At 33.2% G+C, this 19,869-nt stretch overlaps 1 protein-coding gene across 1 annotated transcript; it reads right to left on the bottom strand.

Annotated features, from left to right (window-relative positions):
- Positions 1-12,427: 12,427 nt before the first annotated feature.
- Positions 12,428-14,315, bottom strand: LOC127106645 (zinc transporter ZTP29). The gene is made up of 9 exons (XM_051043943.1): positions 14,206-14,315; positions 14,060-14,118; positions 13,861-13,953; positions 13,669-13,755; positions 13,438-13,572; positions 13,288-13,344; positions 13,151-13,191; positions 12,790-13,032; positions 12,428-12,707 (listed from the first exon to the last, which is right to left on the bottom strand). Exons 1-9 carry the CDS (start codon positions 14,267-14,269, stop codon positions 12,662-12,664), a joined length of 825 nt encoding a protein of 274 aa, XP_050899900.1. The 5' UTR covers positions 14,270-14,315; the 3' UTR covers positions 12,428-12,661.
- Between the last annotated feature and the right edge of the window lie 5,554 nt (positions 14,316-19,869).

Here is a 19,869-nt window from a genome sequence, read left to right on the forward strand (position 1 = left end):
GCAAGCTCCACTTTTAAGCCTAAAGCGCGAGATATGGAGGTAATCACTCCTCCAATAGGAATAGGTCCCTTCTTAGCAGTGCCAACTGCTTGCATATGGGCCAACATAAATGGAACTGAATTAACCCGTGTTGGTTTAAAAACAGAATGAATATAAAAACAACTATTTTGTATTAATCCTACTATTATTCTCCCAACCAAAAATAGAATGTACCAATACTTGGCGAAATTATCTTATGACCGGGTTATGGACATGAGTCACATTATTCCCCTAAAAATATATGGAAGATTACCAGTTAATTATTCCCCAAAAAGACCAAATTCATGTACCCAATCTGTGTCTAACGGGGTTTCACAAATAACACCCTCACCATATCGAAATTGCAACAGGCCAGCTATATGATTTTGACTAAATTGACATTATGGGTTAAACTTATGAAAATTGACTGTGCCTACAGTGCTAGCACTCATTATTGGCATAGTGTAAACAAGAGAGCTTAGAAACTCTAATGTGAGTCTAGCATAAGTGGAGTCTTTTTGTGCACAAAAATGTGATAAACCTAACCTATTCAGCATCCAATGCACACTATCCTGAAGTCCTAAGGTGCATAAACAAGAGTTGTTGGCATACCTCGTTGGAACAATTGTCCGGTTAAGTTGAGTTTTGTAACGCTTCCTTTGTCTTGTGCCATCACTTCCATCCTGGAATATAATACCATTAAAATCAACATTTCCTCCTTGATCCATTGTTGAGAATTTGAAAAATATAAGTTGTTTTGTGAAGGTGAGTTTTTGTAAGCAAGAATGGTGGAGTGAGAGGTTTGGTATGAGTTTGGGGTTTATGTAGAAGTGGTGTGGTGGAGTTTGGAAGAGCGAAGTTTTGGAATTTGAAGGTTTTGAAAGGTTTTGGGAAAATTAGATAGTAATTGTGAGTAGGTGTAGTGAAAGAATAAGTAGGAGTAGGTGGAAGTTGGAAAGATGAAAGTTTGAAAGGCAAGGGAGTGAAAATACTGGTTTTTGCGTGTTTAAGGTTCATGATATTCGACGGTAAGCGAATCTTCCATAAGGACATGTGAAGGTACTCTTCTCCTGGTCATCAGGAAAAAATAGTATTTGGAAAATTCCTGAGTAACCGTCTAAGTAACAAAAATACGAGTGTCTAGCCAAACTTTCAAGCATCTTATCAATGAACGGAAGGGGGAAATGGTCCTTTCGGGTTGCTTTGCTTAGCTTTTTGTAATCAATACACATTCGTCATCCAGTTTCTACGCGCTTAGCTACAGATTCTCGTTTTTTTCATTATGAACTACCGTAACACCTCATTTCTTAGGTACGACATGTACTGGACTAACCAATTGTATATTTGAGATCGGATAAATTATTCCAGCTTCAAGCAATTTCAGCACTTCCTTCCTTACTACATCACCCATGATAGGATTAATCCTCATATGATGCTCTCTAGAGGTTTTAGAGTCCTCTTCTAGCATAAGCATAATTATATGCATACACACAGAGGGGCTTATCCCTTTTAGATCAAAAAAATTGTAGCCTAAAGCGACATGATATTTTTTCAATACTACCAAGAGTTTCTTAGTCTCGTATTTATCAAGATCAACATTAACTATAATTGGATGATCAAGACATCCATCTAGAAACTCATATCTTAGATTTTTGGGTAGTACATTAAGTTATAATGAAGATTTCTTAGGGCTTGGCATATTGTCAGGTGTAAGTGAAAGATATTCTCTTAGGCTATCATCTTTATAATGTTTAGCCTCATTGTTTCTAACATAGCTTCAGCTGGAAGTTCGATCAATTCTGTAATTTGTGGTGGTCGTTCAAATGATAATTCTTTTATGCATTCATAAATAATATCTATGAAACAACATGTGTCGTCTATAACTGGAGCTTTAAGAAATTGGGAAAGAATAAACTCAATTTTCTCTTCACCTACTTAGAATGTAAATTTCCCTCGTTTTACATTTGTTATTGCACCGGAAGCGGCTAAGAAAGGTCTACCTAATATGATAGGTATATTGAAGTATTCCTTTATATCCATTACTATGGAGTCTGTAGGAATATAGAATTGGCCAATGCGCACTGGAATATTCTCCAGCATTCCTGCAGGGTATTTAACATAGCGATCGGCTAATTGAAGGGGCATCCTTGTAGGTATTAAGTCTCCTAAGTTTATCTTTTCACAAATCGAGCTGGGCATTAGACTTATGCTAGCTCCTAAGTCACAAAGTTCCTTGTCGATGACAAACTCGCCTATCACACATGGAATAGAAAAACTACCAGGGTCTTTCCTTAAGTATGTTTAACTTGGTCTGGCACAGTCCCTATCAAAAGTTGACAATCAGTAGTGACATGCCCTTGGACTCCATAAATCTTGCAGTTTAGAGTCACAGCAGCTATGGTAGCTATAAGGGTAACAATTAAGTTGTTGATCTTTTGAGTGAGTGCATCGACCTTAATATCACATGGTTTAAGCCACTTACTTCGAGCATGCCTCCCTTTTGTGGCGTTTTCTCTACTTGAGCATGTACGATTCCCCATTGACAATGGTTTTGGGCCATGTTCTCAATAAGATGGTAAGCTTTATTGAAGGGTTTATCTATTAAAGCACCTCCAGTTGTAGCATCAATGGTCATTCTTGTGTTGTAAACTAGACCATTATAGAATGTATGGATGGTGAGCCATTTCTTCAGAACGTGATGAGGACATAGTCTCATCGTGTCTTTATATTGTTCCCAAGCTTCAAAAAGTGATTGTTGTTCTATCTGTCTGAACGTAGTTATATGATTTCTTAGAACTATTGTTTTGCTCAGAGGGAAATAGTTGGCTACGAATGCCTTCTTTAGTATGTTCCAAATAGTTATGGAGTTAGCAGGTAAAGACTGCAACCAAGCTCTGGCTCTATCTCTTAGAGAAAAAGGAAATAAACATAAGCGGATTTCTTCTAGATTGAATCCATTACTCTTTAATGTGTCTTCATACTGTACAAACATTGATAGATAAAGATTTGGGTCCTCTGTGGAATTTCTTGAGAACTAGTTATGTTACATGATTTGCAGCAAAGAAGGTTTCACATGTCTGAAGGTTGAAGACGGAGTCTTCGTGACTTAGCTCCCTCCATTTTTCAATTAAATTCAAAAGTATTTACATGGAGGACGTTGATTGGTTATTTTGAGTGATGTGGCTCCCAATGTTCACATGTGATCTGGTCAAAACATGCGTGCCTTGGTCCTCTCGATATAGGCCTTTCCTTTTGTTTACTTTTTAAAGTATTCTTATCAATTGGATGCCATAAGTCCTCTTGGCAGCGTGTTTTAGCCATTGAATCAAGATCAAATTGATCTGATCAGTCTATCATTCTCACTTTGACCTTTTGGTCAACCCTGACTGGGTAATAGGCTAAAGCGCCCTAGGCCTTGCCTTTTACTTTTCTGGACCTCCTATTTCAATATCCCCCCCCCCCAATTTTCGTTTTATTATTTTATTTTCTTTATTTATTTTATTTTCTTTTAATTGTTTTTTTACTTTTTTTTCATTTTTTTTATTATTTAATATTAAATCTTGATTTTTTTTATCCATTTTAATATTTTGCAAAATAATAATTAATATTATTTTGCAATTTTAATTGATTTTTATTTACATTTAATCACTTTTAATTCAATTTAATTTTGATTTTTTTATTGATATATTTTGTTTCTTTGGCATTTAATGATTGTTGAGGTGATCATATTTTGAACCTTTTGATTTTTGAGGAGTGGTCCTTGAGATTGATTCAACCTTCTTTAATACAAACTTATTGATTAATGATCATTTGATCATTCTTGATACTTTACATCAAAGATAAGTTATCTCTTATTGGATCATGATTTTCTTCTTTTGATGGTTAATAGATGATCCCTACATGATTTTCCTAGCTTCCCTTTTCATCATCATCCTTTTTCATCCTTTATTTTTGCCCTTTGTGTTGCATTGTTTTGGGAGAGTAATCTTGTGTTAGTTCTCTAACATGCCAAGAAAATACATTGCTATTGACCGGCCTTAAAAAAGTGCGACTTCTACGTAAGTCCACCTACGATTGCTTAATGTAGCGCTAAATTGTCTCGATGCAATAACATTGATCACTAACCCTAATTCACTATCTATTGACTTATTGACTTCATGTTATTGTCATTTATTTCTTGTCTTTACTTTCAATCTCTTTATTTTTATGTTCATCGTCATCCATTTACCTCATACATCCTTCACTTTATGCCATTTTATTTCTTGTCATTTCTTTATTATTTTGCATTACCAAAAAGAACAAAAATATGATAAAATGAAAAGACAAAAAAGATGTATCGTGTGGGACCTAATGTTGGACTTAGAGGACTTGTCAGGACCCTTGTATTTGGACCTTGGACTATTGTATTTATCCACCTGTTAGCTCAGGCCACTTTGCACACACATAGATTACTCTTGGGGCTTCTTATAATGAGACTATTCTCTTGCACTTACACTTATTTATTATTGTTTGTTAATTGGTTTTGATTTAATGGTCTCGTTATCTTATATCCCCATTCGACAAAATGTACCTCCATTTCCATGATGTGTAATAATTTTGCCGTGTTTATTTATTTGCTTGTTTGCTTGTTTAGCTAGTTCTAACACAAGAATAAAATCAACCTTTTCTTAAAAAATATCAAAACTAAAGACCAGATCCAACGTCAAGTATTTTCTTAATAACCAAATCAATCCATTTCTTTCTACCCCATCTTCTTTCAAACCATTTCATTCAAACATTTCGAAATCGTTCATCAAATGTTTGATCCAACGTCAAACCATTTTCACAATAAAACTCAAATATACTTAATGCATATTCAACACTTTTTAATAAAGATGGAAATGGAACAGGGGGGATACAATGAGCTCCTGAGACTAAGATTCGAGATGGATATCTCGCCCATCTTAGATCTCACCATTATTCAAAATTGTCAATGCGGTTTCTTCAAACCTTTTCTCAATAAAATCTCAAAAAAAAATAGTTAAAAATATCAAACCCTTTTGCAAGTAAGATTGAAACGGAACGTGGTGGATACCATGCACTCCTAAGGCTAGGAGTCAATATGGATATCTCGCCTATCCAAGTTCTCGCCATTACTTAAAACACTTTCAAACTAATCAAACTCTTTTCTCGTCGATGTGCGGTTGATCCTTAAACCCTTTCAAACAAATAAGTAACTTTCCCACAAACTCCTTGTCAACAAAGGACTTCCCTAGCAATCTCACTCACTGTGAGTCTTCAAAGGAATTTATCCAGTAGTCGGTCATCCTGAATGACCATTATCAACCATTAGGTAGGTCTCCACCTCTCACATCCCTAGCTTATTAACCTATCCCACACACATGACACGTTCCAGGGTTTTGTCAATGGATTTTATAAAGGGATTTTATCAAAGGGGTTCAATCAAAGGGGTTCTATCAAAGGGTTTTCATCAGAGCATTATCCACAGGGTTCCACTAAGGGTTCACCATGGTTTTAGTGAGTTTTGAAAAAGTGTTATTATCAAGTGGTTTCATCAGGGATTTACCAAAGTGTTTCACCAAGATTTTCTATCAAGGGGTTCCATTAGGATTTGTCAAAGGGATTTCATAAAAATGGTTTTATCAAGGGTTTCATCTAGGGATTCTATCTGAAGTTCCATCAAAGGGTTCTACCAGAATTTCATCAAGGGGGTTTCACCAGGGTTTTTAGCAAAGGGGTTTCATCCAGAGTGATCAGGGTATCACTAAAGTCCAACCTGATTCCAGTAACATGGTCGGGTGATCATAGGAATCGTATACAAGTTTCACTTTGAGGGGTTGAAACTGATCATCATAGATTAATCAAGGGATTCCATTAGGGATTTGTCGAAGGGTTTCAGTAGGGTTTTCATCATTATGGGTTCCATCAGAAGTTGTATCAGGGGTTTCATCAAAAGTAATCAAGATATCACTGGAGTCCCACATGAGTTTCATTAGCAACGACCGGAGGATCGTCAGAGTCCTACCCGATTTCCGTAAAATGATCGGATGATCATGGGAATCGTATGCCAGTTTCACCCGGATGGGCTGAAACGGATTAAAGGGGTTCTACCAGGGATTTACCAAGCAACAATCATAGGATCGTCAAAGTCCTACCCTATTTCTGTAAAATGATCAGATGATCGTGGAAACTGTATGCTAGTTTCACCCGGATGGGCTGAAATTAATCAAAGGGGTTCTACAAGGGATTTATCAAGCAACGACTAGAGGATCATCATAGTCCTACTCGATTTTAGTACAATGATCAGATGATCATGGGAATCATATGCCAGTTTCATCCAGATGGGATGAAATTGATCAAAGGGGTTTTGTAGGGTTTTATCGAATAACGACCGGAGAATAGTCAGAGTCCTACCTGATTCCCATAAAATGATTGGATGATCATGGGAATCATTTGCAAGTTTCACCCAGATGAACTGAAACTAATCAACAAGGTATCACCAAGTTTTCGTCAAGGGTATCATTAGGGTTCCATCGAAAGTTGGTTTGGATACCAACGGAGCATCAGGGATTGTTCAATCCTTGCTTATTCCCAAGGTCTACTAACTCCGGGATCAAAATTCAGGCCCCTCTCTATATTTAATCTTCTCTTCCCAAGAGGATAAAAACTAACTGTCATTATCCTCCCGATTTAGAGCTTATTAAATAGGGACAGCTGTCGTACCCCAAATTTTGACCACCCTTCATATGTATTTTAGTGTCATTTTATTTCAAATAAATAAAATGGCATATAGGATAAGAGAGCATGTGTAAGGAGAATGATCATATGGTCTCGGATTCGAGTCCTAACTTTCGTATTAACACATTTTCATTTTTTTACCTTTCTGTTTTTTACAACAAAAAAAAATCAGATACTATTTTTTATACATTTATGAAAAGAAAAAAAGAGAAATAAAAAATATAGTATTAATATCATTTGTAAGAAGAGTCAAAATAGGAAATCAAGTTTTCTTCAGCATATTACTATTTGAGTTTTATTCTAGTTAGAAGAATATAATAGTCCATTTGGTAAAGAAGCACGTCTAAAAGTTGCAATGGGAGATTTTGAGTTTGAATCTTACCTTTCTCACTTTTAGGATAGATTTTGTGATCAGATTTAATGTATTTTTAGAGTTAAACATAATTCCTAAACAATATAAATAGGATATGAATTTTTAATTTTTAGTGCATTTTTCCTTTTTCATTTGTTTTTACCTTTTTTTTAAAAAAAACAACTTTTTCATTTTTAATCATTTTTTATTAATTTTTGTATTTTTAATTTATGCAAATTTTAAAAAATTATTATTTTTCACTTTTTGCATTATTTTTAGTAAAAAAAGTATCCAAAAAATGTAAAAACAAATATATATATATATATATATATATATATATATATATATATATATATATATATATATATATATATATATATATATATATATATATATATATATATATATATATATATATATATATATATATATATATATATATATATATATATATATATATATATATATATATATGTGTGTGTTTGTGTGTGTGTGCGCGCGCGTGCGCATATCTTATTATTAATGCAATTTTATTTATATTTAATTAGGTTAATTATTTTTTTAGTTAATTTGATTATATTTTTAATTAATTTTTAATTAATCTGATTTTATTTGATTTTTAACACAAAAAGATATATATATATATATATATATATATATATATATATATATATATATATATATATATATATTTAATTTGATTTTTATCTTCGTTATCAAGGAATGTATCTGGTCTTATTTATGACATCTTGCAAATAGTATCCGATTTTTTTTAGTATAAATACATGTCAATTTCTAACATTTTACCTCCACAATCTATAAATTTTCTATCATAAAGTTGTTGTTCTTCACACTAAAGAACAACAACACCAAAACCCTAAAAACTCGTCATCATCATCGATCTTTTCAAAAAGGCGCGGACAAAGAAGAAAGATTACAAGAAGGTTAGGATCGAAAAACATAAAGGGAAAAAAAGAATAGAAAAAAGGGATAATCTTACTATTTAACCGGGGACAATCTCCTTCCCGTATGTCGGTTTCACTTATGCAATTGTTTGACATTTTCTTTGTTCTTTATTGTAAATCATGCTGATATAGAGTGTGTTTTTATTTCATTTTAATAGTTACATTTTTAATTATAATTATTTTAATCATTATTAAAATTTTCACAAAAGTAGAAACCATTTTAACTATTTCAAGTTAAATATTTTATAACATCATTTTTTAATTAATATCATAAAACAACTTTAAAATCAATTTCTTTATAATTATAAAGCATATTTTTTTTAATTTAATTTAATTTTTCCCTTACAATTTTTTTCTAACCATTTATTTATGATCATAAAGCATCCTTTTTTTAAAATCAATTTAATTTTAAATCATTTTTAAAAAAAATAATCTTTTGAAATCAAAGTAAAATTTTACTAACATGAGTCAATTTTTTTTAACAAAATCATTATATATTCAAATAAAAAAACTTTATTAGGTAAGGTTTCCTTATTTTATAATAAAATAAAAAATACAAAAAATATATATTTAGTATCATATTAGATAATTAATAATTAGGTTTTGGATAATTAAATATTTATTTTTATAGTTTGATTTTCTTATTCTAATAATTTAATAATTATATGAAATAAAACATATTTAATTAATTAGGGATTAAAAAAATGAGGAATTAGGGTTAATTGAATACGAATTTTTTTGGGATAAACATGGGATAAAATCCTAGGGTTTTTAAGGGATAAAAACGAGGGATAAACCAATGGATAGAAATTGGGGATAGAAATCGGAATAAGGGATATGTCATATAAATATATAATATTTATTTTCATAAATAAATTAAGTATTATATTTTTTTTGTAATTAATAATGGGGATAATCATGGGATAAATCTCTAAGAAAATTTTAGGGTTTCAAGGATAAAAAATATCATGGATAAAGGATATAACACTTGAGTTTATATAATTAACTTTTTAATATTTTTATTAAGTAAATATATAATATCATTACTAATTTATTTTCTTATATAAATTAATCATTATATCTTTGCAAATCAACCAAGGGATAAAATAAGTTTAAACTCACCTAAAACTATAAGTCATCTGTCCAAGTGCATTGATGCATTTTTCCAAAATCAATTACTTCTACGCCCCCGATGCATGAGAACTTTTTAAGGGATAAAAACAACAAAACAAATTAATATTTTTTACAAGAACTATGATTCTCTGATTCTTCATTTAACATGAGGGTACGTAGGCATAGAGTGATAATACTCTAGCGAGTACAATTACAAAAAAAAAAAAACCTTTTAGGTTCTTTTGTAATTTCAATATTTTTCTCTTAAATAATAAAACATTTTTTTGTAAATAAATAATTAAAAAATTAATAAATGATAAAGCAAACATCTTTAGATACACACTAACCCTAGAATTAGAGGAGAATCTCATTAAGTATAATGGAGGTGAGGGGTGCCTATTACCTTCCTCTCACTTAATTGACTCCTGAACCTAGTCTCTCACCCTTAGTTATTAGGTTTTATCATTACTTTCATGTTCCTTAGGAACAAATAAAAGATGATGGCGACTCTGTCATTTTTCCAACTACGACATGTAGGTACATACCTGACACCAGTTAACAGTTTTACATTATGGAGCTTGAATATCACATATCCAATTCCTGCAATATTGCATGCTTTGTTATTTCCTAGTAGCACTGGTCCACCATCTTGATCACATATCCTCAAACATCTTTGTTTGGAGTCATGTTCCAAGTGCAACTTGAATCCATAATCCACTATTTACTCAGATTGTTGCTAGAAACTACCAGGATATTAGATGATTCATAATTATCTTGAACAATGGCAGCGTTGTCATTATCTTTATTATTACCATAATTCATCAGCCTATCAGGACATACCTTTCTTGTATGGCCCTTCTTTTTACAATGGTAACACTTCATAGCAAGAACATAACCTCCATAAGACTTTTGATGAGTTTATCCTTCTTCTTCTCAAACTTACCATCCTTTTTCAAGAATTTCCCCTTTATCGACAAACCTTCACCAACTAAAGATGATTTATGCTCATTCCTTTCATTTAAGTCCTTAAAATGCAAGACTTATTGAACTTCTTCAAAGGTGAAAGACTCTCTTCCTTACAAGAGTTTTTCTTTGAAATGAGCATGATATCTTGGTAAAGCACACAACAACAATGCTTGATATTCATCATCGATGTTAGCATCAATATTTTCCAAATCAAGAATCAACTTGTTGAACATACCTAACTGCTCAGTCAAGACTTTATCTTCAGTCATCTTGAATGAATATAAAGCTTGCTTCAGATAGAGTCGATTGACCAAGGACTTGGTCATGTCCAAACCTTTGAGTTTGATCCAAACATTTATTGTGATATTCTCCTTCGAGACTTTTCTGAGAACCTTATCACCAAGACTCAATATAATGGCACTGTGAGCTTTCTCGATCGTCGTCTTCTCTTTCTCTGTCAGGGAAGCATCCATGTTTTCATATCCCTTCAGCGCTTCTAGCAGACCCTTCTGAACAAGAAGGGCTCACATCTTCAAGCGCTATAATTCAAAATCATTTACTCCTATGAATTTCTCAATCTCATACTTTGTTGATGGCATTGTGATCCACACTCACCGCACCAGTTTGTTATGAATTAGTGTCCAAGAACAAAGTGATTAAAATAAAAGAAGATTTCTTGAAAAATAAGAAGTCTGTTAATTCAAGAAGAGAGATGAGAGAAGAGAAGTCAAAGATGGTAAATCAGTTTCTTGATTCAATTACACAATGAGAATAAAATGATATATATATATATATATATATATATATATATATATATATATATATATATATATATATATATATATATATATATATATATACTAACAACCTAGCATTAACTAAACATACTTCTACTACTACTACATGTATTTGACTTTTTCGAATACATGTTACTTCGACTATTGAGTCTTGCAGCTACTTCGATTGAGTTTGTGTTTGATCCAACCCTAACTTCTAACCGTTAGGCTACAAGAATCAGTACCCAATATTTCACGTTCTCGTTGAATAATCGATGAATATGTGTGGTCAATGCGAGGGAGTGGATTCATCGTCAGAATTTGAGACTTTGAATGGGAAAAATGTTCACTCAATCTCTTAAGAAAACAAATGACATAATCTTGTTTATAATAAACCCTAATGAAATCATTTCCACCACTAGAACAGGGAATTGAGCTCTTATAGTGAGAAATTGAACGATAATTCTCCAATTCGTCTAAAAAAACCTTCATTTGTGTGAAGTAAATAGAGACATCAAGCGCTAATTGACGAAAACAATACAAATCATGTTATAGATCGAAAATGCGAAAGATATCACTGAGAAAACCAAATGTACTGTGTATTCTTCCAAACACTAGCAACATTATTGATCCAGAGCATTAATTTAGCGATGGAATCGGAGATCGATCGGTGAATCCATGCCAAAACCACGACGTTGCAACGAATCCACAGTGCATATAACAGATCAGAAACTGGAGGTTTTGGAATAGTTTCATCAATGAACTTGTCTTTACTCTTCCAAATTAACGCAAATTGCATCGATCTTGACCAGGTATCGTAGCTCTTGGCAGTTAGGGAAGGAAAAATAAGAACTAGAGACAAATTCTAATTCAGATGCAAGTAAAATGGATTCACAGAGTTTGTGAAAAATCAGAATAATTCTGAAATGCCATTGATGAAACTTCAAGAATAAATAATGAATTAGAAAGAAGAAGATTATCAATGATTCAACCAAGAAAAAAGAATAACCATTTTTGAAGAAGTGCAACAATGCCTACAAAAACTCATGTGAGCTTTGATATCATATTGACGACAGGATGAAAATGTAAAAATAAACGGACATGGATCCTCTGTAGTGGCTGAATGGTCCTGCTCCATCTCAGCCACTCATTTTGATCAAATATAAAAAGTAATTAATATTAATTACTGCATTGGTCAAGATTTGAGCAGCATAAAAAAAACTCATTCTCATTGAATGTGAAAACAAATAAGGGTTTACACTTTACTGCGTGCATTATAACTAGACTTAGGCATTATAACTAGACTTAGGCCTTAGTCTTCTAACAACCTAACTGAATATAATCTAATAATTAGCTGATGATTTTTCAAGAAGCATGTCCCAGATAAAATTCTTGAAAAATTATTAAGTTTTAAAAACAAACAAAAAAATTATCAAAAAATTATTTTAAAAAGCTATAAATACAGATTAAAAAATAACCCTAAACTCACAATATTCATATATGTAATCTTATTTTATTCTGATTATCACAAGTTCAATAACTGTACATATATAATTCCCTTGTGCATCACACTAGTTTTGAAAAAGTAACCAAACTACACTACTTTTTTTCATCTTCTTTGTAATGTAATGGGAGGAGAAACATATCCTAAATTCCTACGTTATCCTTTCTTGAGTGTTCCACACTATTATCATTGAAAGTATGTATAACTCTCATTCTGAACACATCTTTAGCTACACACCATTGTCCTCTGGTAAACTCAAACGCAGAAAATACAGGCTGCACACAAAGCAATAGTAAATTCAATCAGTTACATAATCAACACTGTTATTTCTCTTCGAGTTCGAAAAAGATTTATCACCTCGCAGACATGAAAGCCATTCCGCAGAAGACAGCCTTAACAGATTGTTTCTGTCCGGCATACTCAAAAGCCAATGGCAGCATTTCATGAAGGGTTAGAAAAGCCATAACACCACCAACTGATGCCAGCAAACCCTCGAGAATTTCAGGATTTAGGCTCGTAGGAAATAGACATGCAACAATAACAACACCTAAGGGCTCGGCTAAGCCAGAAAGTGATGCCAATTTGAATGCCTGCCATTTACTATACACATCAAGAAACAAAATAAAATAAAATAAGTTATAATTCGAATTGATAGTAATAATAATAATAATAATAACTCATGATTTCATAGGAGAGCATGAAGGTTTTTACGTTTTACCTCTCTGTTGCAAAATAAACCGGAAGTGCAACCGCAACACCCTATAAAACATAGAAAATATTACCAAAAAAATTATGTGAAACTAAAATCTGCAATGAAAAAAAAAACTAAAATACTAAAATATCAAGAATTTATACCTCAGGGATATTGTGTAGAGCAATCGCCAATGCAAGGTTAAGACCAACACGAAGACCCTATTCAAATAAATGTGACAACAAACAACATAAACATTACTATTAGTTAAATGTAACCACCTTAAAATTGTGAAAGAAGAGGTATTTACTTACCTTCATGGATCCAAGGTACACTGCCATGCCTTCTGGAAAATTATGTAAACTTATACCTATGGCTGTAATGATTCCACTGTATAAAACCTGGCGGCGATGTTTTCTCATGGTGTTCTTGTTTTCTTCATTACCAACCTTGATGTTTTCAAGCATGTTACAAAATTATTTATAAGAGTTAATATCTACATATATAAAATAATAGCAAAGAAAATCAAAGTTCGTTAAAATGACCTTTTTGTTTCTCTTATCAGGAGGAGGAACGTTTGGTTCTGGAATAAAGTTGGCAACAATAGCAAAGAATATGACACCAGAAAAAAACTATATGCAGAAGAAAATTAAAACATCATGGCCAGAACAAAGATGAAACAACAATGTAGAATAATAGAATTATGGTGAAGAAGTGAAGAGAAGAGTAAGGTTTACCCAAAGGTTGCCTCTTAGGAAGCCGAGTGAGTTTATGGCATTATGAGCAAGATCAAAGAATGATATGCTCAGCATTAAACCAGCAGCAAATCCCTTTTAATTTACAAAAGAGAAATTATTAAAACTTTCTGATATCGCATTATCGTGTTTCTGGTGTCGGTGCTGGTAAGAATAGATAGAAGATGATGAGTACGAGTACCTGTAATAGTCCAAGCATCCTCAAACTTGGAGTTTTACTCATAATTACAAAAAGTGCACCTGTTGCATATTCACAAACTTTAGTAAACACAGTTTATGCCTTCTTCTAAAACTTATCTAATGTCTAGAAGAGACAGAAGCACATACCAATGGAAGTGCTAAAGCCACCAATGGATGAAAGTGCAATACCAAGCAAGAATTGAGAATCCATGAGGATGACAAGAATGCAAAAGAAAATATAAATGAGTTTTGAAAAGGATGGTGGTTCTATCACGATTCGCAACATATATATACATATTATTATTTTAATGTAAGACCACTATGGGAGGAAAAGTGAATATGTGAAATTAAAATGAGCACATTAAAGAAAGAGATGAATTGTGTCACTGATCCACGAAAAGAACCTTTTATTTTCTCCCATTTCTTATGTACCTTCGGTTCTTCTCAACCTCAATCTCACGACATGACCTACTATATATTACGTATATTGTTATATTTTTTCATATTATAATATCAAAAAATGTTTTTTCTTTATGTTTATCATATATTATTGATACGGTGTTAGGTAGGATTTGATGAAACTATATATTTTATTTTTGTTTTCTTTTACATATGCGCGTGTTCAATTTTACGTTGGTGCACGTTCCACGCATAATATTTAATCTAATGTTTTAGAATTTTGGATTAAGGGTAATGGTTAGAATGGTCCAAATTATTACATCTTTCCATGGTGGTCCAACTATTTTGAATCTTTGATTTGATAATTAAAATAATCGAAGATCATGATATAATTTTGATAGTGTTAAATATGTAATTTTTTATGATAAGCATGTTTGTAAGATTCGATAGAGTCGAAATCGAACATATTTTATAGAGTAGTAGTCGAATACAATCTTAAACATTCGAATCTTAAACATTCGAAATTTATAGTTTTCGAAGGAGATAACCTTGATAGAGTTAAACTTAACATTTGTTTTTGTGAGAATTAAATCAGTTAAAGATTGCTTTTGTTATAAGTAATCTCAACTATAAATAGGGAGGGAGGTACCCTATTATTGTAAGTAGTTGTTGAACAAGAGAAATTTAGTAAGAATAAACGCAAAGAGAAACTCTAGGGAATTTGATTCATCTTCTTTCCTTTCTCCAAAAACCCTAATTTCTTTTTTCTTCCCCAATTCGCTTTCACGAATTTCTTCTCTTTCAAATTATTGTGCGACAAAATCATCTTACAACCAAGGAGTGGTTGGATCACTCGAGTAAAGAGTGAGGAACGATCAATCAAAAAGATTGATTCCCGTTCAATCAAGATTGATTCAGATTATCTCCAAGATTGGGGTTAATTCCAACATCTAGTATCTAGAGCTCTGGCTGTGATTTTAGGGAGGCATTGTGCAATGACTTCTCATCCCAGCGGGCATTTTCTAGCGAATCTTTCAATCTTAAATGGTAAGAATTATGAGAATTGGTGTAAGGAGATAAAGGTTGTATTCTGTTATCAGGATCTTTGAAATCTTGTGAAGCATGGAGTAACATCAATTAGAGAGAATGCTACGAATGAGCAAAAGGATGTACATAAAGATTTGAAGAGGAAAGATTATAAAGCTCTCCTTATAATCCATTAATGCGTTTATTCAAAAAAACTTTGAGAAAGTTGATGATGTAGACTTGGCAAAGGAAGCATGAGACATCCTAGATAAATCATTTGGAGGTGCTGAGAATGTGTAAGAGGTGAGGTTACAAACTCACAAAAGAACATATGAATTGCTTCAGATGGAAGAAAGTGAAAGCATCGTTATTTTTTTTACCAGAGTAACAATATTGGTGAATCAAATCAAGATGTGTAGAGAAGTTTTAACTTCAAGATCATTAGTTACAAAGATCTTGAGGTCATTGACTCTAAAATTTGATCATGTGGTAGTATCCATAGAAGAATCAAAGGATTTGTCAAGCATGACAAAAGAAGAGCTTCAAGTGACGCTTGAATCTCATGAACAAAGAATGGTTGAAAGATTTGCAAGCAAGAAAAAAAGTAATGTAGCTCTGCATGCGCATTCAGCAAATAAAAAGAAAGATAAATGAAGGTGGAATGGTAATAAAGGTAGAGGAAGTTACAACAATTAGATTGGTAGAGAAAATCAACAAGAAGGTAGTTCATCAAATCAGAAACAATCTTCAAACCAAAGAAATCACGAAGGTGGTGTTGCAAGTAGAGGAAGAGATGATGGAAGAAAACCTGATAAAATCTATATTTAATGTTACAACTGTCAGAAGTATGGATATTATGCAAGTTAATGTCTAGGAGGAAAGAAAGAAAATCAAGAAAGTGATGCAAGACTAGCAAAACACAAAGAATAAGAGATGCTACTGATGGTCACAATGAAAGATGAAGAAAGATCAAGGATCAATGGTATGTAGACTCAGGTTGCTCATCACACATGATTTGAAGGAAAGATTGGTTTGTCAACATAAGTCCCTCGATGAAGAACAAGGTGAAATTTGCAAATGACAATACCTTGACTACTGAAGGTGTTCATGATGTTTTAATTCTGAGGAAAGATGGAAAAAGGTCAGTAATTTCCAATGTATTATACATATGAGGCATGAAAATAATTTTTCTCAACATATGGCAACTAATCAAGAAGAGTTACAAAGTGTTGGTCAAAAATAAGATGATGAGAGTTCTCGACTTAGAAGGTAGGTTAAATTTGAAGGAACCTATGTCTCAGAACAAAACCTTCAAGATTAAACTCAATGTGATGGAGCACAGGTGTCTGGAAATTATGGCTATGAATGGCTATGGCACTACATACTTGACCATCTCAACTGCAAAGACATAAAAAATTTCAAAAGAAGAAACATGGTTTCTTGATTACCAAAAATTGACATTCCAATGAGTGTGTGAAGAATGTGTCCAAGCAAAGAAACACAAGAATAGCTTAGTAAATAAGCAAGTCGAAGGAAATTCTTGAGGTCATATATCCAGATGTGTGTGGTCCTATCCAGATAGATTCGGTTGGAGGTAATAGATACTTTGTCAAATTCATAGATGATTTCAGTCAAAAATTATGGACATGTCTAATCAATAAGAAAAATGATGTGCTTGAGGTGTTCTCAAAGTTTAAATCTATGGTGGAGAGCCAAAGTGGTCGAAATCTTAAAACTCTGAGAACTTATGGTGGTGGAGAATATATGTCGAAAGATTTTGATGCATTTTGTGAGAAAGAATGGATTGTGCATGAGGTGGTGCCACCCAACACTCCATAACAAAAAGGAAAAATAGAACCATAATGAACATGGTGAGGAGTATGTTAAGAGGAAAACACTTACCAAATGAGTTATGGGGTGAGGTTGTGTCGACTACAACATACATCCTAAACAGATGTCTGACTAAGAATCTAGAAGGAATCATACTAGAAGAATATTGTTCTAGTGTCAAACCTAGCTTAAGTCATCTGAAGGTGTTTGGATCTATAACATATAGACATGTGTGTAAGACCCTAATTTTGACCCTAAGATCCCTCATGGCATCATATCATTACTCATTGCATGTTGCCTCAAGGATCATAGCATTTTGGTTCCTTACCCTTGGGTTGGGACTTGTGTGAGTTGGTTTGAGATCACCAAGCATGCTTGAATTGTATATTATTTCTTTTCTTATTTTGTTTACTAACCAGAAGCACAAAAATATGTCACTAACTTGTTTTGTTTTGAAGCTCAAGTAATCATGAGATCCCTTGCTCCTAGGAGGCCCCTATGCTCAATGAAGTGGCCAGATGAAGATGAAAGCAAGCATGACAATGGTTCACAAAGATCTCAATCATCATATATGTCTCCCAAGTATCTCAATTTTCCAATTTGATCAAGATAAACCAAAGGGTTTGAGGCTTGTTCCCAAGGAAACCCTAATTCATATGTGCATTGACTGTGCCTTGCTCATGAAGCAACCTCAACCTATGATCAAATTCAATCAAGGGAAGTTCTTTCATTCATTATTTTATGCATATATGGGCCTATGTTAGTGTCCTCAATCATTCATTCATCAAGATTTGAAGTTTGGCCTTGAGAAGTTGACCAATCAAGTCATCTGACTAAACTGAGAATCCCTGAGACCTAACGTTTTATGTGTTTGTCAAATGAAGATGACCCCAAGAGAAAAACTATTCTTAAGAACCATATGAACAACCTTCATGTTCATCAAAAATTCATTTGAAACTTGGAAGGTCATCATTCAGTTCAAAACATTATAGGTCATTTTGACTGAAACCCTAATTTTAGGTCAACTTCCCAAGGACCTAACTCCTTCAAATGTTATGTTGGACAAAATTTCATAATCTTAAAAGAAACACATGTGATAATACAAAACATTATAGGTCACTTTGGACCAAAGCCATTGAATCTTGAAAAAGTCCAACTTCAAGTGCCCATAACTTTCTCATATAAATCCAAATGATGCAAAATTTAAGTCCAAATTGATCATCTTGAAAAGGTCTACAACTTTGATGTTGGAGGTTTTTCCATTTGAGGCTTGCATCATTGAAATAGAAGGGCTTGAAGTTGGTCATTTGTGGCAAATTTTTCAAAGGCATGTTTTGTACCTCAAACTTCATGGCCAGTTTTCATAAATTTCCAAACTCCAAATGGATGTTTGTCCAACATAACTTTTGTTCCTTATGTCAAGACCTTTCCAACCATTACTCACATGCATATGTTTGGATTTTCTATATGGGACTTTCGAAGAGGGGGAATATTTGTGATCCATTATGCATTTCAATTGGAATCATCATGCACAAGCAAACACCATTCAAATTGCACGTCCAAACTTGCTTCAAATGAGTCAGCATTCATTTCCAATTGCTTTTGGGCCTCACATGCGCCTATATAGGCCCATGCATGGAGGACCCAAAGCTTCATGCACACGGATTCTACACCTCATTGCCTTGCATTCCATCTATAAATAGCATGCTCACTTCATTCAAATATCATCCTTGAATCAACCTGAAGCTCTGCAGAAATTGAAACCCAACCACACTAAAGGAATTTTGATTTTACTTTCTCAAATTCAAACTTGAATTTCAACTTCCCTGGTTGATCTTCAGTTTATAATTCCTAAGCATATCATCCTCATCATCTCAAGATCAAGCTGAAAGCAAGAATTGGAGTGGATCGTGCTCATCAAAGCTGCACTTTAAAGGTTTACATATCAACTGTTTTGATCCATATCTCACCATATATTGTGATTTGCTTGTGTTTGTTTGGTTCTCTGAAGTCCTCGTGTGAGAGGCAAGCCAATGATGGCTTTGATTTTGTGAATTGATGCATTTCAGATTGAACACCTGGATTTTCCATCTCAGATTTCTCCTTCCATAGAGATCTTGAGAGAAATCCAAGGTTACAGGGGTGATGTACATCACCCCAGCTTTAATTTGGTATAAAGATCATGCAATTTGGTTGAGGTTGCAAAACCTACAACTGGTGGCCGGTTTCTATTGGCTCACCGGAGAAGACGGTGGTTTCCACCACCGTCCCCACGTGGAACCACTCTGAGCCATTGAATGGTGATTAAGTGATCTAATCATGGCCTTTGCTTTACTTGACTTTTTTAAATCCAACGTGTGTTGCACTTGACTTGTGTCCATGATGAGCGTGCGCCTCTGATCCCTTAGATTGTCCACGTCAATTAATAAAAGTGGATCCAAGCGCTGTGGATTTTTCATATTTTCTAATTTCTGTTTTATTTTTCTTTTATTCCATTTATTTTCAAAAATTCATAATTCTTTTATTTGGAATCACAAAAATATGAGACCAATTGCA

This window comes from Lathyrus oleraceus, chromosome 7, assembly GCF_024323335.1.
Source record: "Lathyrus oleraceus cultivar Zhongwan6 chromosome 7, CAAS_Psat_ZW6_1.0, whole genome shotgun sequence".
Classification (NCBI taxonomy): Eukaryota; Viridiplantae; Streptophyta; class Magnoliopsida; order Fabales; family Fabaceae; genus Lathyrus; species Lathyrus oleraceus.

Bases quoted from the DNA above. Each gene is read 5' to 3' on its own strand.
- LOC127106645 (XM_051043943.1), bottom strand. From the start codon at position 14,269: ATGGATTCTCAATTCTTGCTTGGTATTGCACTTTCATCCATTGGTGGC. The intron at 14,119-14,205 runs GTATGTGCTTCT...AATATGCAACAG, and splicing joins TGGCTTTAGCACTTCCATTG to GTGCACTTTTTGTAATTATG. The intron at 13,756-13,860 runs GTAAACCTTACT...TTCTGCATATAG, and splicing joins TCCTAAGAGGCAACCTTTGG to TTTTTTTCTGGTGTCATATT.